Source organism: Ruditapes philippinarum, unplaced genomic scaffold (assembly GCF_026571515.1).
Source record: "Ruditapes philippinarum isolate M1 unplaced genomic scaffold, ASM2657151v2 ctg9539_1_1_1_1, whole genome shotgun sequence".
Classification (NCBI taxonomy): domain Eukaryota; kingdom Metazoa; phylum Mollusca; class Bivalvia; order Venerida; family Veneridae; genus Ruditapes; species Ruditapes philippinarum.
This window is the reverse complement of record NW_026865112.1, coordinates 6,563-33,177: the sequence shown is the minus strand read 5'-3', so window position 1 is coordinate 33,177 and position 26,615 is coordinate 6,563. Positions and strand designations below refer to the sequence as shown.

General features: G+C 33.5%; 1 protein-coding gene across 1 annotated transcript; it reads left to right on the top strand.

The window, feature by feature from the left end:
- The first annotated feature begins 1,643 nt into the window (after positions 1–1,643).
- LOC132727858 (putative uncharacterized protein DDB_G0277255) lies at positions 1,644–26,308 on the top strand. Its single transcript, XM_060713445.1, has 11 exons — positions 1,644–1,886; positions 3,261–3,449; positions 12,367–12,491; positions 13,283–13,406; positions 14,083–14,190; positions 20,328–20,507; positions 21,241–21,363; positions 22,543–22,632; positions 23,001–23,153; positions 23,608–23,695; positions 25,319–26,308. The coding sequence occupies exons 1-11, from the start codon at positions 1,832–1,834 to the stop codon at positions 25,926–25,928; spliced, it is 1,845 nt and encodes a 614-aa protein (XP_060569428.1). The 5' UTR covers positions 1,644–1,831; the 3' UTR covers positions 25,929–26,308.
- The last annotated feature ends 307 nt before the right edge of the window (positions 26,309–26,615 follow it).

The window sequence follows — 26,615 nt, the reverse complement described above, 5'->3', positions numbered from 1 at the left end:
AAAGGGAATAGGGGAAAAGGGGGAGTGTTGGTATGTGGGATTTATTTAAATCCATCATAATATAATGAAGAATATTATCATATTTGAAGAGTATTCACTGTGACGAGTTTAAAGATTTTGTTTGTTTGTTTGTTTGATCGGATTTTACGTCTCACCAACACAGTATAGGTCATATTGCGACGTTCCAACTTAACTGGTGGAGGAAGACCTCAGGTGCCCCTCTGTGCATTTTTTCAGGCACGAACGGGCACCTGAGTAGAACCACAAAAGTTTCGTAAGCTTACTGGATAGCTTCCTCACATGAAAGAATCCTAAGTCCCTGTCTGGATTCAAACCCACAGCGGTAGGGGGCAAGTGGTTTGAAGTCAACGACCATAACCACTCGGCAACGGACACCCCACCCCCCGAGTTTAAAGAACGTAAGACCATAATTTAATTTCAATCTTACATGTATATGCATTGACATTTTATCAAATACTTTGTCACTTTTAACTGATACATTTTTGCCAACAATGTCGCTTAAATACAATTAAACAACTTTTCAAAATGAACGACTGATTGAAATTGATATCAAGTTTATTTTCATTTAATTCTAATTACGAACGGCTATTTTTTCCTCTTTCCCTGTTATTCACTTCCTAATTTGTAGTACATTGTGTGTCTGAAGCCGAATGGAGTGGTCCTAAAATGTGGCAGAGGCGACGCGGAAGGTTACTAGGGTGCATAAGCCCCTTTTTCGAGACGACTTGAACGGCAGCACCCTATGCTGGCACAAACAGGCCCTCTTCAAGGCTAACTTTCTTTTAACTTCATTATTGTCACTAGTTACTGTGCATTTAGGTGCTCACTGACCGTTGTACAGTAACGTTTTTTCGGCTAAAGGTTCATTTCACGGGCTTATACATTGAAAATTGCGTGGAGTTAAAAACACACAATTTCGTGATTAAAACAATCATTTAAGAGTATGACTGGGGACATTGACGGGGTACTCTACAACGAAAGCTGCTTTTTGAGCCTTATCAGGTGAGTGCTTATTAAGCACACTGTTGGCTACACACATACACTTCATATTAAGTGGCACTAGTTTTTTTCAAAGAGATCTATAGTTTACTTCCTCATGTGAAAACGTCTTATCAGTGTATAAACATTTTATAGTGTAATAAAGAAATAGTTCATGCTTCATGAATTCAATATTGATATTAAATAAATCAGTCAATGGAAAAGTTTGGCAAGAGCTGTCAACATCGATTCATGTACAATATTTTATAAGAGAAATCTTTATATCCATCCGAGTAGCACGTTTTATTTTAAATTCACCGAACATAATCTTGATTAAATAACGGGTATTCAAATACAATGTACAAGCATATTAAAAAAGAGTATTAGGCGCTAACGTATTTAAATGGCGGGATGTGGAATCATGGATATGGGGACAATTACAATAAACAATCATATATAATAATTATCATTTATCATTATTTTGTACACATTCACTATGACGAGTTTCATGAAAAAGAAAAAAACATTACAATAGTAAATCGGCTAACCATAATCAGTCTAGTAAATCGACAGTTTTACACACTGTTTTTGACCAATTTTAAATGTAGTAAAACAACTATACGTACATGTAATTGCCGACTGAAATATTTTGTTATCGTGAGGGTACAGATAAAGCAGTCGGGGTATTTATTTCGACTGTTTTTAAACTATTCACTTCCTTGTTTTAGCGTATCATTACCTGTTTTGAAAACATTTTTATCTAATCATTTAAAAGACGAAGAACGCAGTCAGAGTATGGTTGTGTAGATATTTTAATAAGTTTTGTTTTAAAATGTCGCGGACATTACGAGTGTGTTGGATGTTTCTTTGGATTACGGCTGCTAATGGTAATATATAATTTCAATAATCTTTATATAAAATTTTGTAAGCTTAAATTAATTACCGAATTGTTGCAACAAGAAAATACAATTAAACTAGATCTAAACAGAGAACGGGTAGAAGTTCTACATACATTTGTATGTTAGACACTTAAATTATCATGGCACGTCTCATTTTTTCAAATGGGTAATATACTCTTGTTTAAAATTACATTTAGTCTGATAAACATCAGGTTGTAATTTGAATTAGATGTGAAAATGTTATTCAAAAACATATTAAACGGAAGGATATGTCTTTTCCTAGTTTTCTTTCACATTAACTATGTGTTGTGACCTTTTTTCTGTATGTTGCATTTTCTGTTAAATCCTTAAAAACTATTAACTATAAACTATGTCCTAAGATTCTTTTCGGTATATTGAACTCATCTTCAAATATCTCGTCATAGACTAAGTTTTTAGACTTATTCCAGTATGTTTAATCCTACTTCAAACAATTTCTCATAAACTATGTGTTAAAAGATTTTTGTATGTCGAATTTTTTTTCGAATAATTCCTAATTGAAAGAAGTGTGAAGACTTATTTTTGGTATGTTGAAAATTACCAAAATCAGCGACTTTGCATTTTATGCCATACAATGAAGTTATGTTCTTGTTAAGTTTCCTATTTACAATGATACAATAACTGCTTTTTTGGAAATATATTTTTAGTAATTCATTTAATAACATGACAAACAAAGAAAATAAACAACTACCAAAATAAAGTACTGTCATAAAATTTCTTTAACATGTATATCAATGAAGGACGCGTTTGTATAATGATTCATTTAAATTCATTATTCATAATTATGATAAACTGTAAAATTAAGCTGCTCGTAATGCAAATATATATATTTTTTAAGAATATATTCAAATCGAGATGACATATGCTGCTTATTTGACTTGAGGTTTTGTGAGTCGTGTTCTTCTTTGCATATGTGAGTGACATTCAGTAGAATAACTGTCTGTGGATCTTAATTGAAAGAATAATATTTGTTTGTCTACGATAAAACGGGAAATGCGCAAAATCATGGTTAAACCTGATAAAAAGTAGTTTTGTGAGGCTTCCTATTTGTTAGACTTATGTTTGTGAAATAATAAGATATGCCAGAAGACTATGAAAACATTGTGATTGTATACCTTTTGAAATGTTTTATATGTTTTGCTTATTAACGCTTTACTCCTTTCATATATATATATATATATTGCAAAATGTACACCCGAAGACTATGTAAAAGATGAACATACGTTTATAGTCATGCAATTAAATATATACAATTAAACTTATTCACATTAAGTAATACATGAAAATGTTAGAGATACTATTTTCACATGACATATTTGGCAGTTTCAGCAAATTATTTCCTGTCGAACGAAACTTTCTCGTGGGATGACGCAAAAAATAAAATGAATTTTGCAACACCAGTCATACAAGTGGATAATTCATCATTTAAAGTAAATATAACAACTGACTTGAATCAAAATGAAGACGCTTGGGTTGGTTATTTCAAGAAAGAGACAGCATTTGAATACATTGGTAAGCACAAATAATATTTCATATTCATTTAAACCAATGATAACACGATGATCACAAAAAGGATTATTATTAACCACCTTAAAAACTGACTAAAGACGACATTTTAATTACCCTCCTTAAGTCTAAGAGGGCCAAACTCACACAGACGTTTGAACCCCAATTGGTCATTTAATTTTGAATTTACTCGCTGTTATGGTCAGTTGTCATGCGTGATTTTATTTCTGTTTTTTTTTTTGTGAAAACACTTTCCGTCAGATATGGCCGGTGATTCATATTTGGTTGTCTTTTTTCCGATTGGCGATATCGGTGATTAAGAGCTTGCATATCTCGTGATAAAGGTTGCTTTCGGTTATTTGTAAAATATTTTCACCGATCGAGAATGTTTAAAAACCCCAATCGGTAATTTTTCACCGATAAAACTTATCTTTCCCCAATAGCAGTTGAAAGTTGGAAAACAGGTGACCAATAGGTGATATCGGTGTTAAATTCGTTGCCTTCGGTTTACTCCATAATTTGGCTAAAAAACTACCGATCAAACACCGATGGCTCTGTGTAACTGGAGTGTTTGGTGATATGTATAACTTGATCGGTTGCTTATCGGTGGCCCAACGGTGATATCGTATTGGTCGTAGAATCGATTATTTGATAACATATCCGCAAATCGGGAATCTTCAAACAATTTAAAAAAATGTGAGAAGTTAGCAATGAAAAGTGAGTTAAGCAAAAAGGCATTTTATTTAAATAAAAATCAATGATCTGCTATAATGCTAAGCTGGCGAAGCAATCTAGCAGGGGATTTTCAAAATATAGTGACGAAATACTAAGCTGTCTTGGCTATCTACCAAGGCATTCCTAAAATTAGTGTAAAAATGCTCTCTTGAGATGCTCAGCTGCGAGGCATTCCAAAATATAGTGTTTAAGTGCCGAAGTGGAATACTCAGCTGTCTTGGCTATTTAGCAAGGCATTCCTAAATTAAGTGTAAAAATGCTCTGCTGGCTAAGCAAGACATTCTCAAATATAGAATAAAATTGCTCTGCTAAAAACCGAGCTGACAGAGCAATCTCTCGGGTCATTTGTTAATAGGGCGTTATAGATTTTTTGATGGAATGCCGGTGGCAGAGCAATCTAACAGTACATTCCTAAAGGAAGCTAAGCAGTCCAGCAGAGCATTCTAAAATATAGGGTAAAAATGCGCTACTAGAATGCTTAGCCTACAGAGCAACATAGCGAGGAAAACTTTATTATCTCAGCTTATTAAGCAATCTAGCGGGACATTCCAAAATATTTAGTAAACATGCTCAGTTGGCAGAGCAATCTGGCATTGCATTCTTAAATATAGAGGAAACAAGAGCGATCAGTAATCACATGTGTCGCCTCATAATGGCCAATTTCATGTTGGGACAAATTTTGTGACAGACGGACAGACAGACGGACAGACAGACGGACAGTGCACAACAAGACTTGGTACTGATCATTCATGTAAAGCTTGGATAAAATTGCACCAGTAGCTTATGAGGAGTAGTCCGGACAAGCTTTTGCGTATCTGGCAACACACAGAAAAAAACACCTTTTTATCAAAGGGCCATAACTCGGCCAAAAATCATTCAACCGGAAAACCCGTGCAATATGCGCAAGGACTTGAGCTACAGATCAATCCTGTAAAGTTTCAATGAAATTGCATAAGTGGTATAAGAGAACTAGTCCGGACAAACTTTAAAAATAAAAATTATCAAAGGGCCATAACTCTGACAAAAATCATTAAACCGGAAAATGCTGACAATATGCACAACTAAACTTGGTACTGATCATTCCTGTAAAGTTTGGATGAAATTGCACCAGTAGTTTATGAGGAGGAGTCCGGACAAGCTTTTGTGTATCTGGCAACACACAGAAAAAAAAAAACCTTTTTTTCAAAGGGCCATAACTCGGCCAAAAATCATTCAACCGGAAAACCCATGCAATATGCGCAAGGCATTGAGCTACAGATCAATCCTGTAAAGTTTCATTGAAATTGCATTAGTAGTATAAGAGAACTAGTCCGGACAAACTTTAAAAATAAAAATTATTAAAGGGCCATAACTCTGACAAAAATCATTGAACCGGAAAATGCTGACAATATGCACAACTAGACTTGGTACTGATCATTCCTGTAAAGTTTGGATGAAATTGCACCAGTAGTTTATGAGGGGTAGTCCGGACAAGTTTTGTGACGGACGGAGGGACAGACAGACAGACGGACAGACAGACAACGGAGAAGTGATCCCTATATGTCGCCACTACTCCGTAGAGGCGACACAAAAATCTATAAAATGCTCAGGTGGCAAGGCAATACAGTGGGACATTCAAAACAATTGTTTAAAATGTTTTGCTGGAATGCTCAGTTGGCTAGGCAATTAAACAGTGCATTCCTAAATATAGTGTAAAAATTATTTGCTGGTATGCTAAGCTGGCTAGGCAATAACGCAGGGGATTCCTAAATATAGTGTAAAAATGCTCTACTGCAATGCCGAACTGGCAGAACAAAGCAGTTGGGGATTCCAAAAAAAAATAGTGTTATAAAGCTCAGCTTTCTAGGCAGTCTGGCAAAGCATTCTGAAAATAGTATAAAAATTCTCAGCTGGTATGCACAGCTGCTAAGCTGAGGTGGCTAAGACATCTAGCAAGGCATTTTTAAAGTTTTGAAATTCGAAAAATGCTCTGCGGGAATGCTCAGCTGGCTAAGCAGTTTAGAAGAGTATTCTGAAATAAAACATAAAAAACTCTGCCGGAATGCTGAGCTGGCTGCAAAATCTATCAGAGCATTCCTATATATAGTGTACAGATGCTCTAGTAGAATGCTCAGCTGGCTACGTAATCTAGCAGGGCATTCTTTAAAATTGCTGCCGAGCTGGCAGAAGAATCTAACAATCTAGCACTCTCTGAAATATAGAGTAAACAAGCCCGAATAGAATGCTCAGCTAGTAGAGCAATAAAGCGGGTCATTCTAAATTAGGGTGTTAAATGCTCTGCTGGAATGCTTAGCTGACAGAGCATTCTAGCAGGGCATTCCTTTCTTAAAGTGTAAAATGTTCTGCTAGAATGTTGATCTGACTGAACACTTTACTAGGGTATTCCTAATTACTCAGCTGGCAGAGCAATATAGCGGTACATTCCTAAAATATACTGTAAAAATGCTCTGCTGGGCCATAATTATGCCGCTTTTCATGGAATGGAACGTGCCGCATTGAAGGTTTCATGATAACCGCCATATAAACACATCCGTGGGTGTTTCAAAGTCCAAATTTTACTAGTTCATGTTAAATGTTGAATACTGTTTAAGCCTGTGCTAAGGGGTTTGGACGGTAACTTGCATTACCGTCCATGAACAGACTCAAACAAACCGAGTCTACAACATTTTTAGCTCACAAGAGACGAAGACTCAGGGTGAGCTATTAGTATCAAAGGGGGATGCTCCGGCGTCAATCGTCCGTCGTCATGCGTCAACAATCGTATTCGTCTCTGAAACTACTAAGCAGATTTACTTCAAATTTGGTCTGTAGCATCCTTGTGACAGTCACACTTGAATTTGGTCATGTTATTCCAATTGGCCCCTTTTAGGGGTCAGCAGAGCTAAAAATAGAATAACCTTCAAACATCTTCTACAGAACTAATGGATTTATGATCACCAAACCCAGTCTGTAGCATTCTTTGGTAGTCTTTTATCAAGTTTGCTCATATTTGTTTGATTGGCCCCTTTTAGGGGTTTCTATGTCTAAAAATAGGAAAACCTTTAAACGTCTTCATCTAAAGAACTAATGGATGGATTATTACCAAACTTTGGTAATACCAGCCATTGGTTCTTGTTGCTGTGTCATATGGGGGTTGCGTTCATTGAACGCCGCCTTTTCTTGTTGATCTTGTTTATCATAATATTATTTGTCTGTAGCATTCTTAGGCAGTCTTTTATCAAGTTTGCTCATATGAATTTGATTGGCCCCTTTTAGGGGCCGCTAAAGCTAAAAATAGAAAAACCTTTTAACGTCTATTTCTACAGAACTAATTGATAGATGATCACCAAACTTTGTCTGTAGCATTCTTGGGTAGTCTTTTATCAAGTTTGTTAATATTATTTTGAGTGGCCCCTTTTAGGGGTCTCTAGAACTAAAAATAGAAAAAGCTTTAAACATCTTCTCCTACCGAACTAATTGATGGATGATCATTAAACTTTGCCTGTAGCATTCTTGGGTAGTGTTTTATCAAGTTTGCTCATATTTATTTGATTGGCCACTTTTAGGGGCCGCAAAATCTAAAAATAGAATTACCTTTATGTCTATTTCTAAAGAACTAATGGATGGATGATCACCAAACTTTGTCTGAAGCATTTCTGAAGCATTGTTGGGTAGTCTTTTATCAAGTTTGCGCATATTTTTTTCATTGGTCCCTTTTAGTGGCCGCCAAAATTGAAAATAGATATACATTTAAACGTCTTTTGCTACAGAACTAATTGATGAATGATCACCAAACTTTAATTGCCTGTAGCATTCTTGGGTAGTCTTTTATTAAGTTTGCTCATATTAATTTGATAAGCCCCTTTTAGGAGCCGCTTAAATTAAAAATAGAAATGCGTTTGAACATCTCCTACAGAACTTATTCATGGATGATCACCAAACTTTGTCGTAGGATTTTTGGGTAATCTTTTATCAAGTTTGCTCATATTAATTTGATTGGCCCCTTTTAGGGGCTGCTAAAGCTAAAAATAGAAAAACCTTTAAACAGCTTCTTCTTCAGAACCAATTGATGGATGATCACCAAACTCTGCTTGTAGCATTCTTGGGTACTCTTTATCAAGTTCGCTTATATTAATTTGATTAGCCCCGTTTAAGTTAAAGCCTAAATACCCCAGGTCATGGCATTTCTTCAAATTATTGTTTAAACATATTCTATGCTCAAATTTAATATTAGAATATATTGACATTCCAACACTGAAAAGCAGTTGTTTATGGTGAGCGACTCAGGGCCATCATGACCCTCTTGTTTGATTTTATCGTTTAGTACGTTTTTTAGGGATTCTTTATTTCTCTCTATTTAAAGAATTTTGGAATAAATGGATTTATAACATATTTTGGGCTCTAGTTATTCCCCAGACGTGCATTTCGTTTGTCAGCGACTGATTCTTAGGCCCTCGTAGACTTTCAGAAATATTTAGTGCCAATGCAGATAATGACATTATTAAACGTCTAGGGACCCCCCCTTAGTCCATCTCAATGATCTGCGAATGGGCACTTGCAAACTTTAAGAAATTTTAGGTGGCAACGGAGAAAATGATATTTTAACTAATTTTGACCCTCAAGCGTTCATTTCGTTGGTTTGCGACTTACTCTGGGACACAAGCAGAGTTTCAGGAATATTTAAGGCCATTGCAGATAATTACATTTTTAACCTCTAAGGATCAATCAGAGTCCATTTTGTTGGTCTGCGACTGATTCTGGTGCACTCACAAACTTTTTGACTGACATTTTCTACTTCTAGGGACCCTCAAGGGTTCTAAAGACAAAAATGGATTTATAACATATTTTGGGCTCTAGCTATTCCCAAGACGTGCATTTCGTTTGTCAGCGACTGATTCTTAGGCCCTCGTAGACTTTCAAAAATAGTTAGTGCCAATGCAGATAATGACATTATTAAACGTCTAGGAACCCCTCTAAGTCCATCTCAATGGTCTGCGAATGAGCACTTGCAAACTTTAAGAAATTTTAGGTGGCAACGGAGAAAATGATATTTAAACTACTATTGACCCTCAAGCGTTCATTTCGTTGGTTTGCGACTTACTCTGGGACACAAGCAGAGTTTCAGGAATATTTAAAGCCATTGCAGATAATTACATTTTTAACCTCTAAGGGTCAATCAGAGTCCATTTTGTTGGTCTGTGACTGATTCTTGCGCACTCGCAAACTTTTTGACACTTTCTACTTTTAGGGACCCTCAAGAGTTCTAATGACAAAAATCAGTTGCACACGAAAAAAACGGAATGTGGAGGGTCCAAATAAAAATGTCATTATCTTCATTGACACCAAAAATTCCTGAAAGTCTGCGAGTGTCCGGGAAGTAGTTGCAGATCAAATAAACTCTGGATGGTCCTAGAAGTAAAAAAATGTCATTATCTCCATTGCCACCCCAAATTCCTCGAAGAATGCAATTGCGAGTGCCACAGAATCAGTCGCACGCGAACGAAACGGACTCTGGACGGTCCCTAGAAAAAAAATGTCATTATCATCATTTGCACCGACAATTTCTGAAAGTCTGCGAGTGTTCAAGAATGAGTTGTAGTCCACAGAAGTAGATTTTTGAGGGTCCCTTCAAAAATTATCTCCATTGCCAATCAAACTCCCTGAAAGATTGCTTTGCTAGCTGATCATTGTGCAGAGTATTTCGTGCACTATAATAAGGAATGCCCTGCTAAATTGCCTTCCCAGTAGAGCATTTTACACTATATTTAGAAATGCCTGGCTAGATTCCCTAGCCATCTGACCATTCCATCTCATCTTTTTTCAAAGATCAGCAGAGCTTTCTAGCAAACCATTTTTATACTTTATAAAAGAATGCCCCGTTATTTTGTTCTGTCAGCTGGGCATTGTAGCAGAGCATTTTAACTCTATATTTCAGAATGCCTAGCTGGACTGAGCATTCAAGCTAAGGATCTTTTTACAAAATTTTAGGAATGTCCCGCTAGATTGCTCTGCGAGCTCGTCATTCCAATAGAAAATTTATAACATTATTTTTATAAATGCCCCGCAAGATTAATCTGCCAGCTCGGCATTTCAGCAGATCAATTTTGTATTATATCTAAGAAAGCCCCGCTAGATTGCTTAGGTAACCGAGCATTACAGCGAAGCATTTTATACACTATATTTTGGAATACCCTGACAGGTTGCCAAGGCAGCTTAGCACTCCAGCAGATCATATTTTACACTATATTTAGGAATGCCCCGTTAGATCGCCAAATAAGCTAAGTATTCCATAAGATAATTGAATTCTTTACATAAATTGTAATGCGTTTTTGCTTAGCCCACTGTTCACTGCTAACTTTCACATAAATTTAAAAATCCTAATTTATAATTTATCATCAATAAAACCTATCTTCCCCAGTAGACGTAAAAAGGTAGATTGCAGTTTACCAGTAAGCGATATCGGTGTTCAATACATTTTTATCGGTTCATTCAACAATTTGGCTAAAAAGCTACCGATCAATCACCGAAGTAATGTGTCTCTGTCAAATTTCACTTGATTTTAGTTGATATTCCGAGCGGAACTTGTGAATTGCTCGACTCCTTGGTTTTGCTTCGCTAATTAGACTTGCTGCGCCAGTTGGACTTGCTGCAGTATAATACTTGCGGCAGTATTAGACTTACTGCAATTTTAGACTAGCTATGCTTCTTAGACTTGCTGCGATTCTTGGACTTGCTTCCTTTCTATGAAGCGGACCTTCTTTGCTTGGAAGTGGACATCGCTAAGACTTGCTTCTTTCAAGGGTAGAGGACCTTTCTAAGAGTGCCTTTTTTTCGTTGTGAAGGCTCAACTCTTCACTAGAAAGCCGACCGTTTTCAAGACTTACTTCTTATTTGGTCCTGTCATTTGACCGTATAAAATCAAACACCGTATTAATGCTGAGCCAACACCAAATAAATATATTTCACTTTAATGTTTGTTCACAATCAACAAAGTAACTTAATTATAACAACACTGACGTAGTCATGGAAGTTGATGATATGACGTTATGACGTCATAATGACGTTAAATAAAGTTTACCAAACAAAATTGTGATGAAATTAACAGATCGGTGGGCACACAAAAAATAAAACAAAATGGCAGAAATTTATGTTTCTTTTTTCTGACTAAAATGGTTATTTTGACAGTCCCATTTTCTCATCGTAACACACACATAGCTTGAAACAACGAAAATACAATGGTGCAAAGTTGGAATAACGTTACCATGATATTGAAAACTTGATATAATTTCGTGTTTTTATCATCATACTTTCAACCTTTTACCATAGTGATTGCTCTGTTTCTTTTATCCGACATTTCACCATCGTACTTTCGATTTTCATCATCTTGGGTTCCACTTTTCACCATCTTTACTTCGAGTTTTCATCACAGTTATTCCCATATGACAATCATTGGAAAGATGTAACTGGTAGTTTTTTTTTTTTTTTTTTTTTTTTTTTTTTTTTTTTTTAAATTACGCAAAACGCAGAATATACTTAACATATGCTAACATCATGATCCATTGTATCCTTAATAAAAATGAAATATTTTCTAAAATCGCAATCAAAAGTTATGATCTATGTGCACATGCAAAACAGGAAGAAAATACTACGACAGTGTAAGACCGAAAGAACGACGATGAAAAGTCGAAAGTATAAAGGTCAAAAGTGGAGACCACGGTGATAAAAATTTCGAAAGTGAAAAGTAAAAACGCACACCACGATGGTGAAAAGCCGGAACCGCGATGATAAAATATTGAAATAACGAAACCATTGTAGAGTAAGATCGAAAGTGCGATGTTGGAAACACGAAATTATATCACGTTTTCATCATCCTGCTTTCGTTATTTCATCATCGTACTTCTGGCTTTTCATCATTTGTTGTTTCAAGTCATATGCATGTCGAAATGACCCTAACGAGTAACCCTACTAATGGATGTGTGTAACTTGGGTTTAACTTTAATACGAACATACTAGATAGAAGTATAATTTCATTGGTGCTAACAAAATTTATCAGAATTGAAAGACGGCTCAGGTCAGTTTGTTATTGCAAAAATTGTAATAACAAACATGATTAAATTTCATAGAAACCTTTTTTACCTGTGTTTGTCCATAGTTATACAACAGGTTATCTCAGTTGTAAAATTCAAACATAAAATAAAACTCATTTCAGGATGTGGTCGTTTGACAAATACAGAACCAAAGGTCTGGTTGACATTAAAGAGGAATTCCCCAGGCAACTGCTTTTCAGTGTGCAAACAATATGATTACAATCATATTGGATTAAATAATGGCACGGTAGGCTCTTTAAAAAACATACAAAATATATCAGAAGTATCGGCAGGCGGCCATTATTCGTAACCTTAAGCATTTAAACAGTGATAATTGACACTTTTTTTCTAATGTTCAAGCGTTCTATGTTGAAAAAAATTGTCAGATTATTTAAATATCCTTTCAGTTAAAACTCTAGGACATGAACAAATTTAGGACAGCCGATGATATATCAATCTAAACATGGATTTGCCTTTGTAAAAATGAAATTATTTTTTGAAGAGTATATTGGTTTTTCGTTTTATTATGATGATAATATTTGTTTGGTTGCTTTTTATCTCACCAGAACCGAAGGTTCAGAGTGAGCTATTAGTATCAAAGGGGGTGCTCCGGTGTCCGTCGTCGTGCGTCAACAATCGCCTTTTTCTCTGAAACTGCTGGACATATTTACTTCAAATTTGGTCTGTAGCATCCTTATGACAGTCACAATTAAATTTACTCATGTCATTTCTATTGCCCCCTTTCAGGAGTCAACAGAGCTTAAAATAGAAAAAAATCTTTAAACATGATCACCAAACTTTGTCTGTAGCATTCTTGGGTAGTATTTTATCAAGTTTGCTCATATTAATTTGATTGGCTCCATTTAAGCTGAAGGGATATGGCATTTCTTCAAATTATTGTTTAAACATATTCTGTGCTCAAATTCAATATAAGAAAATATTGAACTTGGATATTTTCCAACACTAAAGAGCAGTTGTTTCTGGTGAGCCAGTATTATGAAAGATTCTTTGTAATTTCTTTTTTCCATGTTATTGCAGTGCTTTTGTCTGAGTGTAATACTAAACGATGAGATAAAATTTCCTGAATGTGATATTTCTTATGATGGAAATTGGATTGCGGGTGGAAAGGAATATATGTCAATTTATAGAGCGATTGAAACGGGTACTTGATAATTCGAATAATTGTATATTCATATATTATAAAATAATATCCTTTGTTTTTATTTTGTTACTGTTCATTTTTTTCTGAAACTGATTTTTTGTTAGTGCGTTATTCTTTGTTTTTTAAGTAAATGTAAGGGCTGCACATTGTTTTCTCTATCATGATTAATTGTTTCTACATATATAGTGTTTATAACATAAGCAATATTTGAAGAAAAAACAGTAACAACAAACACTTACTTGCAACAAAACATCGAATTTGTGCCACACTGGCACGAAAGTTTCACATTGATTCCTATGAACACATCTGTGGATGTTTCTGAAGTCAAAATGTCCCCATTTTTCTAATTAAATGTTAAATTTAGCTTGATCGGTACTAGGAAGTGTTTATTAATCACTTTTAACGATTTTTTAAACGACTTTAATCAATTTACGTTTTCTTTTCTATGCTACTCTGTTTTCAGATATTTTTCTTGATCATTTATAAACGTTTAAAATTAAAGGTAACTTGAATGCTCCAGTATAGTCAATAAACAGGCTTGGTTTGAATGAGTCTGCTACATTATCATTTTTTTCGTTTTGTCGTTCTTTAGTGATTCTGTTTTTCTCTATTTTGGTTCTGTTACTTATGGACTACATTGTCATAAATTATGTAGTTATTGTAATTTTCTTTTTAGATATAAATGTTGCAATACAGAATAGCGGCAAATGTCTTGTTTTTCAACAGAATAAAGAAGTCTTTTGGGCTGAATGTGATGAAGCTGATCAGAAACTATGCAAAAATGGTAAGCAATATCTATTATCTTTCATATAAAAGCTATATGATTTCAATCTATTGACGTTTTCTTTTCTATGCTTTTCTGTTTTCAGACATTTTTCTTGGTCATTTATAAACATTTAGAATTAAAGGTAACATTGCCATGATAACAAATTGTGTTTTTAGATTGCAAATTCTGATAAATACGGTCTTACTGGAAAGTTTATAATTCCCTCCTAAGAGAAGAAAATTACATACTAAATGAAGTGAGAAAAACAACAACAACAACAACAAAACCTACACAAAACTACAGTATTCAGTAGATGTATCAGATATAGAAAATATGCCTCTTTAAGAAACAAGATGTAATGTTAATAATCAGGTTTTTAGACCTTGCTGTTAAATATTAGAAGAAAAAACAATAAGTTATGCTTCACATAAGAAAAAAAAAAAACAGAAATAAATAAAGAGGAAAAACTTTTAAAAGAAATCAATTTTTTGAAAAAGAAACAAATATAAACTATGAACTATTAAAAAGTAAAGAAAGATAGCTTGCTGATTTAAGACAGAAAAAATGGATGGATGGATTGAATTTTCATTCGATCCAAAGCTAAATGGATACATGAAGGAAAAAAAACTTACTCGTTACTTTTGCAATCTCGGAAACAGAAATTATGTTTCAAATTTATGGGTACTTTAATCTATAATAGGTGAAATTTTAAAACACAAGATAATATTCTTGCTGAAACAAAACTACACTATGAACATTTATACAAAGTGAAAGAAACTGAAAATACATCTTTAAATGAAACACTAAGTGATTTTAAATGTTCCTAAAATAACAGAAATTGAGGGAGCTCTGATATATACGGAAATGTTAAGTTCATAAAAACGTATGTCTAATAATACTAGTCCTGAAAAAATTGGTTTCACAGCGGAATTTTTTTAATGATTTTTTTGTACATTTTTAGTAAGGTCAATAAATTATGCATTCTCAATAGGAGAATTATCAATTACACAGAAACATAGAGTCATAACCTGTTTACCCAAAATTAATTAAGAGAAACTTTACTTTAAAAAGTTGGAGATTAACTTGTTTACTAAATGTTGCTGATAAGAATGCCTTGCCTCCATCGCTTTTCGGATTAATTTTTTTCCAGTTAATATTATAAATGAAGACCAAACTGGATTCTTACTGGGCAGACGACTAATGGCAAATATTAGAATGTTATATAATCTGCTTTTTTACACAGAAAAAATAATATGTCTGGTTTATAACTTTTAATTGACTTTGCTGCGGCATTTGATACTGTCTCCTGGAACTTTATGTACCAAGATTTAGACTTTTTCAATTGTTGCAATTCTATCAAAAAACCTGAATTAAACGTTTTATACCAATATTGAATCCTGTGCCATTGTAAATGGACATATGTCTGAATTGTTCTTATTACAGAGATGCTCTATCGCCTTACCTGTTCATTCTATGTGCTGAAATTCTTTCAGTCAGGATCAGAAACAATAAAAATATTAAGGCCCTTTAGGGTATAACAATCTGTGGAAAAGATTTTCCAATATGATGACACTAGTTTGTTTTTGAATGGTACAAGAAAATCTCTTAAGAACACACTGTTAATAAACATTAACATTTTATTTTAGAATCTCTGGCCTTAATATTAATGTAGACAGAACAAAAGTGATTTGGTTTGGATCTGAAAAAAGGATATATTATTCTTTGAACAGATTATAATATGTCGTGAAACAAAGTTTTTACAGTTTTAGATGTTAAATTTACTACACATTAAACTGAAATTATACAACTTTGACTTAAAAATTGAAGAAATCAAGAGATTATTTGCGAGCTGGTTTAAAAGAGTAGTATTCCAAATGGGAAAGCTGGTTGTTATGAAATCTTGCTTTTGCAAAATTAAATCATTTATTTTTTAGTTTTATTACCAACTCTACTCTTGGCCAAAATTAATACCATACTGAACATTTTCCTCAAATTGATATTGAATAATTCTGCCAAAAGGAATATTACCCATGACTACAAGTTTGAAAGATTAAAAATGATAGATTCAAAATATTTCCTTAGAAAGAAGGCTTTCCGGTTTAAATAACAAATTCAGATTGTTAGTGGATAGTTTATGTCCGTATGTAAACTATATCTCTAAGTATGGGTCTGATTATATTAAAACAATTCTCCATTTAGATATTAATCCATTCTGGAGAGATGCCCTATATAGCTACATGTATTATGTTCTGTCTCTAAAGTTATAACCAGTAAACCATATAGAGGTATGTTAACAGCTGTAAATGAATTCCTTGAAGTAAATAATGTCCGACAATTGCTAGAATATTAAGTTACTATATTCTGCAAAGTCTGACTAAAAAAAAGGTAATTGTGACGGCAATGGATGCGTGCAGCAATTTTTAGACAAAAATATCACATATCTTACCAAATAACATATGCATAAATTTTATGAATCATGTAGGCCACATTAATGACAGCCAAGTTGTTATATTACATGTGGCCTTGAAATGTGTATACCAAAAGCAGTTTTTATTTAATAAAAAAATTCAACCAAGGCAACTTGAGTTGTAAAGTTATTGATCAAAGACCGTCTTTACATACAATGTCAAAATGACATTAACTTTTGCCCCTAAAACCGATAGGGGTTATTTACTGGCCAAGACCAATGCATCTGTGTGAAATTGACCTCTGACCTTTAACCCCAAATTCCACTGAGGTTATCTTCTGACCAAAAGTAATGCATTTGTAAAGCTTGAAGGCCAAGGGTCCATGGGTTGTTCAGTTATTGATAGAAAACCGTTTTGACATACAAGGTCAATACGACCTTGACCTGAGATCCCCTGACCCCAAGATCAATAGGGGTCATCTTCTTGCCAAGACCAATGCACCTACAAAGTTCGAGGGCCAACAACCGATAGATTGTCAAGTTATTGATCGGAAACGGTTTCTTCATACAAGGTCATTTTGACCTTGACCTTTGACCTTTTAACCCCAAAGTCAATAGGGGTCATCTACTGGTCAAGTTTTATGCAGCTGCGAAGTTTGAAGGCCAACAGCTTATGGGTTGTCCGGTTATTGATTGGAAACCGTTTTTACCTACAAGGTTAATGTGATCTTGACCTTTGACCCCTTGACCACGAAATTAAAAGGGGTCATCTGCTACTAATTAAAAATCACTATACCAAGTTTTAAGTTTCTAGGCATAAGCGTTCTTTAGTTATTGATTTAAAACCGTTTTACCTATAAGGTCAACGTGACCTTTGACCCATTGACTCCAAAATCAGTAGGGGCCATATGCTGATCATGAACAATCACCGTTCCAAGTTTGAAGTTCCTATGCCTAAGCGTTCTTTAGTTTACATCGGAAAAGGATTTTACCTATGAGGTCAATGTGACCTTGACATTTGACCCCTTGACCCAAAATCTTTAAAGGTCATGTGCTAGTCATGAACAATCACCGTACTAAGTTTGAAGTTTCTAGGCCTAAACATTCTGTAGTTATTGATCGGAAACCGTTTTTACCTTCAAGGTCAATGTGACCTTGACCTTTGACCCCAAAATCATCTGGGGTCATCTGCAGGTCATGAACAATCACCGTAACAAGTTTGAAGTTCCTAGGCGTAAGCGTTCTTAAGTTTTTGATCGGAAACCGTTTTTACATACAAGGTCAAAGATCCTAGGCCTAAACGTTCTCTAACTATAACTCGGAAAACATTTGGTCTACGGACCAACGGACCAATAGACTGACGGACCGAATGACAGACAAATGCAAATAGACAAATAGAGAGAAATAAAGAATCCCTACAGAAGACAAAATTGAAAATGTTGCAGGCTCGGTTTGATTGAGCCTGTTCATGGACGGTAATGGAAAGTTCAAGTTACCGTTCACGCTCCCTAGCACCGGGTTAAGCAGAATTTCACATTTAATCATGGTAATGGTGAAATTTTGAATTTTAAAACATCTGCAGGTGTGTTCATACGGCGGTTTTCATGGAACCTTCAATGTGACACTTTCGTGCCATTCCATGAAAAGCGGCGTATGGTCCCGAAGTAAAAGAATGCGTATGCCCTAAACGAGAAAACAATGGGCGGAACTAAATAAAATGGAATTTTGAAAGGGGATCAGAAGTTATGGAGCCTGCATATCACAGATATGACGTCAGAAGACAAATTTAAAAAGAAAGCAACATATCCTAGGGGTGATTCAACATTATTCAAGCAGGAATATTTGGTTTAAACATATTTTATTCTTTCTCACATAAGCATATTTACATACATGATATTTACAATCAAAACAAGAAAAGGATTAGACTGGAAGCAACCTAATGCTTATTGAAGTCTTTTCCCAATGTACAATAAATATATGTGCTAAATAAGGCGAAAAATATTTGAATTACCCAACTAAAAAATGCCAAAAAGTAAGAACTAGAAGTACCACAAACACAACAATAATGTCGTGCTGAACAATCTTTAAGCCATATATCCTTATGAAAGGGGAGCATAAAAAAGTCTGGCAATAATAATTAAGGATAAAGGGTGTAAATCTGTAAGCTAGTTATACACTAGTATTGAATGTATACACTAAATATATGAATTTGTACAGTCAAAAATAATATAATTTGCGAAATATGGCAGTTAGCTTTAACTAGAAAATATTTATCAAGATTTGTGAAACAAAATTTATGTTATATAAAAAACCCATTTTGAATACTATATGGAATGTTTTTTTTTCTTTTCAACATTATATATTGTGTTTATGATTACGTATGTTTTCTTTGAAGTTGTTATGTTGAAATCACTATAATTTTTTAACATAACTTTGTATGTTCCTTACTTGGGATAGATAATATTGTGAGTGGAAGTGGTGGATTGTTCCCCGACCCAACTTTCCACAAAGACGGCGAAAATAAATGAGCAACTATGTTGCTTAAATTAAAAAGAAAATTCTGCAGTATAGGGCTATTGCCTATTTCATGATAATTATGTGGATGTATGAGAAGTTGAACTACATTATTATAACATAGAGATAAGGATGTAATTATTTATTAAATTCCAATGTTGCATTCACATTTTCAGTATCATTTACCATAGCGGATGATCCAGTAACATTTATTTTCGGCAACATTGGATCACCGCTAATGTTCTTTGCTAATCTTTCGTAATGTCTTTCAATTTTATAGTAATAAACACAGATCGGGTTCCTTGCAAATATTTCCTATGTAGCTCTCGTTCTTTTCCCGGAATGCTTGTAGAAATTGTAACACATCATTCCAATACTTTAAAAGAATGATTTTAATAATTATTGGGAAGTTAATAATCAAACATCTTTACTATACGACCACTTCGTTTTTCGAAGATATCCCTTGAAAATAAATTATGCTTAAATCTGGCATTTGAAGATACTGATTATTCCTCGTGGATTGAATATGGCATTTGCTAATTCGTAAAAACGCGAGTTGTAATTGAAAAATGCGAGACTCGAAAATTCCGCGAGCTCTAAATAATATGTCCGTATCTATTGTTAAAACTGTCCTTTCCGTTCAATTTCGATTCGCGTGACGTATCCGTAGACGCTTCTAATACACTACAATAAATCGATGTTAACATTGTATGCGCCCAGACGATATCTGCTTAACCGCAATTGATACGAGATGGATGCAACAATCACCAATTGTTTTGAAAAGAAACATCCAACTGAAGAACACGATCACGCCTGTGAAATAGCCGAACAAAGTTCCCGGACACAAAATGATCATTTGGTTACAACTTCATCAATTGAACCCGAAAAAGAGGCTAAAACAAATATGAAGAGTGCGTCCCTGAAAACTGAAAAAGTAGAGAGAAAGAATATCATATCGAACTTTTATACGGCAGACAGTTGTAAAATTATTGCCCTATACATGTAGAGTATCTTTCTAAATGTAAAAATAAATCATCTTTCAATGCACACAAAGAACGTGTGCCACGTTTTAATCACAGTGTGAATACAATGGTGCCATTAATTTTTTTAAAAGAAATGATTAGAAAGAAAGAATAGAAAGTACATGTATATCTCTAACATATTTGAGAGATATATATGTTTTTATATTTTCAAAGTTTCACCAAATAAAATTTTTGTCATTTTAATTTTCCAGGTGAGTCTTTCGAGCCAGTATTTCATGCAAGTTCACAGTTCTTTTTTTGGAGGCATTATGTGAAAACTTGTTTTGTAAGCAATTTTTCTGCAATCAACTTTCATGGCATATTTAATTCACCAACTTTAACTCCAAAATCGACAAATGTTATACGCAGTGATGTGATATATAAATTTAATGGTGAGTTATATTTAAATAATCTTTTAAAAATCTTCTTCAGAATCACAAGACCATTCGGTAATCACACAAAGTTATGTACATTAATATTAAAAGAAAGATTCTTTGATCGGAACAGCAATACAAAGCTAAGAAATTCACTTAAAATGTTTTATTTATCTATCCCTTTGAACCTTTTAATGTACATAGACTTAAAAATGATGGTTTACACATAAATCTGATTTTGAAATTGCCAAGATATTACATATTTGGTAGTAACCATGCCTGACGGACTACGATTACATAAAAGAAGTAAAAAATCCCCAAGGGATAGGTTTATTTACATTAGTTTATGTAGGAAACTTATGAATATATTTTGAAGCTTTAAGCACTAAACGTGTACATGTATACTTGGCAACTTGTAGATACATACAGATATATACGAGTAAAATACACGTTCTATATCATTCGAATGAATTTGAATCAGGCCCATAGTACAACGTATTATAAAATATACAACATCATCAACAAACTTTTTTTTTCCTTTATACCAGTTACAAGAAAATAAAACGTCGTAAACACAAGATAATTTTGATTATATTTTTGATTTATCAAAATAATTTCAATAATGTACCATTTCACCCCAATATTTATTTATTTTTTTACCTATGGAGAATCATAAACTTAAAATTTTAGATAATGTATTATAAAAGATAACCGACATGATTATTTTCCAAATCATTTCGTTTAATTTCAGAGAAAGCAAATGCAATCAGTAAAGATAACAGTGTGAAATATGGATATATTACTAAACGTGGAAGCGTTACATTTTTACTTTTCAATAAAACTAGTTCAAACAAGCGCTATCTGTTTCAAATAGGTAAGTTTAATTTTACTTGTACACAACAATACAACTATACATTTGAGTTTTGTATATTCATGATGGTGATTGTAGAACAAATATAGACATGAATGAGAAATTGATAACGCTTTCATTGGTTGTAAATTTTTCTTGTACATTGGATCTTCTGAACCATAAAATACAAATTGTCGATTGCTTTATCGGTAGAATGTATGTTTGGCACAAATGTTCGCTTATTTTAGTAAGATACAATGTACAGGAGTTCGATAGACTAAACATTCATAAGACTGTACATTCATTCCATCTTTTTGACAATTATTTATTGAAATCAAAGAGGATTTTGTTTGTTGTGAGTGTGAAAATGTTAAATTTCACACCGATCAGAGGGCAAAATGCAGTATTTTAATGCAGTATCTTTACGAATGCGTAGCGTGAGTTAAAATGTGGATATTCTTTTTACATCGGTGTGTGATACTTTGGTAATTTTGTGAAATGTGTCAATTTTGTTTTTTCACTGTTTTTAAATTCAACCCTTTTTGACCCAACTCATAAAAAAGTGTTTTAACTGATGAATATTGTATTATAATATTCACAGACAAAGGACGTCAATAATTGTTAACACAATTAGGTGGAATAATAACAATGCTGCAAAATTACAGTTGAGTAAAGCCATACAAATAATTTATGTCTAACAATCACATCAATGGTATTGTAGACACTATATCACATTAGTTTACACAGCCTTTGTTATCAACATTTTGATTCATACCTGCATGTAAACTTAATAATTGTTCACCTGACTTATAAATACGTCACGATTAATTGGTGATTGACAGTTATATCTTTGCCAGCAAAACTTAAGCCTGATTTTTAGTTTCGCAACAGCATCATCAAGAAACCATATTTATACTTCTTAAACTTTTTAGATATTTTAATGATTAAATAATAAAAAATACCAGCAGCTAAAAAAAAAACGGTTATTATGATTATCATAAAATCTGTCATAACCTAGCTTTAATGAGTCATTTGGAAAATGTTTTGGTGACACAATTTCTGAAGGGAGTATATGAAATTAAAAGATGTATAAGCTATGATCTATACATATGCCGCTATCCTTTTACAATGACCTTGTAGGTGATTCACTTAATATAATGACTAACCTGCTTTCCCTCTTATTGTTTTGTCAAATGATCTCAGATTCAGAGACAGTAACAAATCCCACCAGTGAACAAATACGGACATCAACCACACAGACATCAACGACCAAAACTACAAGACTACCACTAGGTAATATTCACAAATATGTAACAATCATTTAAAGTGAATAATTGGAAATATAGCCTGTAAATGAACTATTAAAATATGCATAATTATAGTAAAATTGAAATATTTATTTATCAATTGGTTTGTCTCCCTCTGCTCCTTAGCATTTGACTTTTATTTTTAAAAGAGTCATCAGCACATTTATTGAACGTTAGAAATACGTTTCTTCGTGTCATTTTAAATCCTTATTTCTTATCAATAATGGTAAATTCCGTAAACATAATATGTTTTGTAATATATTGTGAACGATAGTTTTACCGTTGAAAGACCTTTACATAACTTGAACGATGGAAATGACTACAGTGATTATTCGTTTCTACTATCAAATGCAGATAATGGTACCACACCAAGAAATACTTCATCATTACCAATCAAATCTTCATCGATTACCACTGCTCATACATCCTCCACATCTTCAGTGAACGATGGTATTACGAATAGTTCAGAACCTTTGCAGTCAATATCTGAGACAATTATATCAGAAAGTAAGTGAACACTGATAAAATATGTACAGTGCTTATCATCTGAAGACAAATGCGTTGAATGTAAAAGTTTTTTCTCATAAAAGTAGCAAAATGTAAACAAGATAGAATTTTTACTTCTATACAAAATACTAGCTTTACTAATTTCCAAGAAGCAACGAAGCAACAGAAGCAAAAGATGGTTCAGTTTATTGCCCAATGGGTAGCTTTTTTGAAATTTAACAAGCCACAAAAAAAAAAGTAAAAACAAATAAAACAAAAACGTTTGAGAAATAAAAATAAAAGCATTTCTGGTGCATAATGGACCTTGCACATTGTACAAACACGAATAAATATATTATATAATGTATGTATCTGAATGACATATTTGCCAAATGAGAATTATGAGTACGTTCAATGTATATATTTTCCTTCGCCATGAGGTGTACGTGGTTATTTCATATATATTTGTTTACAGGTTCTGACGTCAGTGTCCCAGTCAGCATTTCAGTTGTAGCTGTTATCATAGTGGCAGTTATTGTTACAATTATAACATTAAAAAGAAGGTAAAAATAAACATTTATAATTACTCAAATTTTGAATGAATGTTAATTAAATTTGGCAACAAGAAAATATTTCCCTTCCTTTTTTGAGACCTTCTTTCGCAGCAATTTTACACATTCAATCACACTTCATTATGCCGCTATCAAACAGACAGGGTGATCGATTGTTTATTCATACTATACACGGTCATAGGCACTAGGATTCAAAGCTCACAATCTTTTCAAATCCGTGAATAAAAAAAAATAAATTGTATATGTAAAATACTACAAGGTTTTGCAGCCGCCATGTTTTAACGCAACGGAAGTGCGTTGACTGGTATACAATTTTCAACTATAAACACTAATTCCCGATTCGATGAATTGGCTAATATGGTTAACACAGTTATTGACTATTTCGCCGTGGTATCCGCATCGATAATATTCTTTAAAAAGTAACGCGAAAGCCAGTATTTTTTTAAATTGTAAACCAGTCAATACACTTCCGTTAAAACATGGCGGCTGCGAAACCTTGTAGTATTTTATCAAACTCCTCACAGTGACTACCTCCCCCTTGGCAGAATTGTAATCACTGCCTTCAAAGACGTCACATGATGATGAAAGTCACATAACGTCACGTCGAAATTCGAATGTAAATATCGACCGTTACATAGAAAATCTAACGTCATTTTGCTCTTTCTGTCTTATTTTTAATTTTTAGTGCTTACGTTCGATATAGTTTTTCAAAAAATTATAAAAAGTATACAAAATAACGAAAAATACATTTAAAAGCTAAAAAATATAAAATATCAAAATATTGTCTCGGTAGAAAGTATTCTCGTAATTTTTAAAATTATTTCTAAATATTCATATTATTAGTTATTTATTCATAAACGTCGTCAAATAAATGAGAAAAAAACTTATCTGATAGATAAAAGCAGCAGATAAAACAATTTTTGAAAAAAAAATAGTATATCAGAAATTCTGATATATCGGACCTTGGTGGCAGAGATCTACGCCGAATAATTAAGGGGAGATCACTGCGTGGAGATTGGTATTTTATATACAAACTAAATTTTTTTTAAAGAAATTAAAATCATAGAATATTGTGGAACCGAGTGCCTATGACGAGGATGTGTCAATATGTTATGCAATATAAACTATATTTTCTATTTAGCTCGTGATTCTCGTTTTTGTGTAATCTATAAAAGGCTTTAAACAGCCTAAAATTTGTGATACCTGTATCACGTATCTCGTCAACTGTTAACATGAAAATACCTTAAAGGAGTAACTTCATGTAAACACGCCTGGTAAACGATAGAGCTAGCGAAAGAGCGATTTACCGTATACCTCCGAAAGAAGTAGCTCTATAGTTCTCCGCTCAATTGAGTTAAACATACATATATCAATTTTCTTTTAATTACTAGCATGTAAAAATGGAAACATATTTTTGTCTTGCGCTTTGAGTTATAATGCACGGTCTTTCGTTTAAATGATTCGCATTAATCACTCAGGCCTACCGCCCATTGTGAAATGTTCCAGCACATTTGAAATCAAGTTATGTATTATTCTACAAGTAGGTACTTAAATCGATATATTTCCTAATTATTTTTCGAATTTGATTTATTTTCTACAATTATTGAATTTCAGAGGGAAATTGCAAGGCATATGCACCAAAGGTTCTGCACTGGATAATCTATCAAAAAGAATATCCGATATAATTCCCGCTGAAAATAAGCTGAAAAATTCCGACTCAGCAGTTGATGATTACGAACAAATAAGTGAACTTAAAGACAATCATAATGTCGATGTTAAACCAGATCTTGACGTAGGAAATGGTAATTACGGACATACTTATTTCGTCCTGGAACCTGGCTCCAGGGAATCTCATACAGATGGTGACATCTCAGATTTCAGAAAAGAGGAAACAGAAATAAACGATGATTATAATACATTACATTTAAATAAAACTTTTGGCACAAAAGCTGATGACACTTACGACACAACCGAAAAAGCAGCTATAAAACTGAAAGCGTTACGTGATACAGGATGTGATAAAGAATCCCCCAAAAAATTAAACGGAAATGATGAAGACACATATAATCACATCAGCAGAAACCTCTTGAAAAATAACAAAACAGACAATATTTATGGTGTAACTGATAATCAAGAAAACGATAATGGGGATGTAAACAAAGATTGTAAAAAGAACCTTCATGATGGAGATGACACATACAGTCATTTAAACACTACTCATTAACCCAACAAAATGTGTGTACACTTGCTACACTTGTAAAAAAAAACTTTGCGCAATAATTTTTCACTGTAAGCTAGTTAATTGAGAACTTTGCGCAGTAATGATTTTACAGTCAGCTAGTTAATTGTTTGAGTCTTACAAATCATCATCATTTCAAGAAGAAATTTGTGTGTGATATATCTGATGATTGAAGCCATGCAAATCTTACAAGGTTCATTCAAAATCTTCACAATATTTTATTTATTGATCATATTATACATTTAAATTGTAATGCACAACTTTAATACTTTTAATAACGACGTGTTTTGTTTTTAATCATTTTAAATGTACTTTTGTCAAATTCTTTATTACTTATATATCTTGGTACACGCTTTTCATTAACATATAAAATGTATTTCCAATATCAGTTTTCTTATTATCTAACAGAAACAGTTAAAATGTACAGATTCTCCATATTGCATTTTATTAAGGTTTCAAGAGATACTAAAAATCTGGAAACAAAGTGATCCCTCGGAAGCATTAATCACAACAAAATTTCATGAAAATTGCAGACTCGGTTTGATTGAGTCTGTACATGAGTTATAATGAATAAGTGCAACATCCCTCACGCCCCCTAGCACCGGCTTGGGCGGAACTCAATTCTCAACAATTAATAGTGCTGGCATCAATGATTCCGAAGGACCAGAAAAA

Coding starts and splice junctions, on each gene's coding strand:
- LOC132727858 (XM_060713445.1), top strand. CDS start 1,832: ATGTCGCGGACATTACGAGTGTGTTGGATGTTTCTTTGGATTACGGCT. Junction 12,492..13,282: donor TTGGATTAAATAATGGCACG/GTAGGCTCTTTA, acceptor ATGTTATTGCAG/TGCTTTTGTCTGAGTGTAAT. Junction 21,364..22,542: donor GCGCTATCTGTTTCAAATAG/GTAAGTTTAATT, acceptor AAATGATCTCAG/ATTCAGAGACAGTAACAAAT.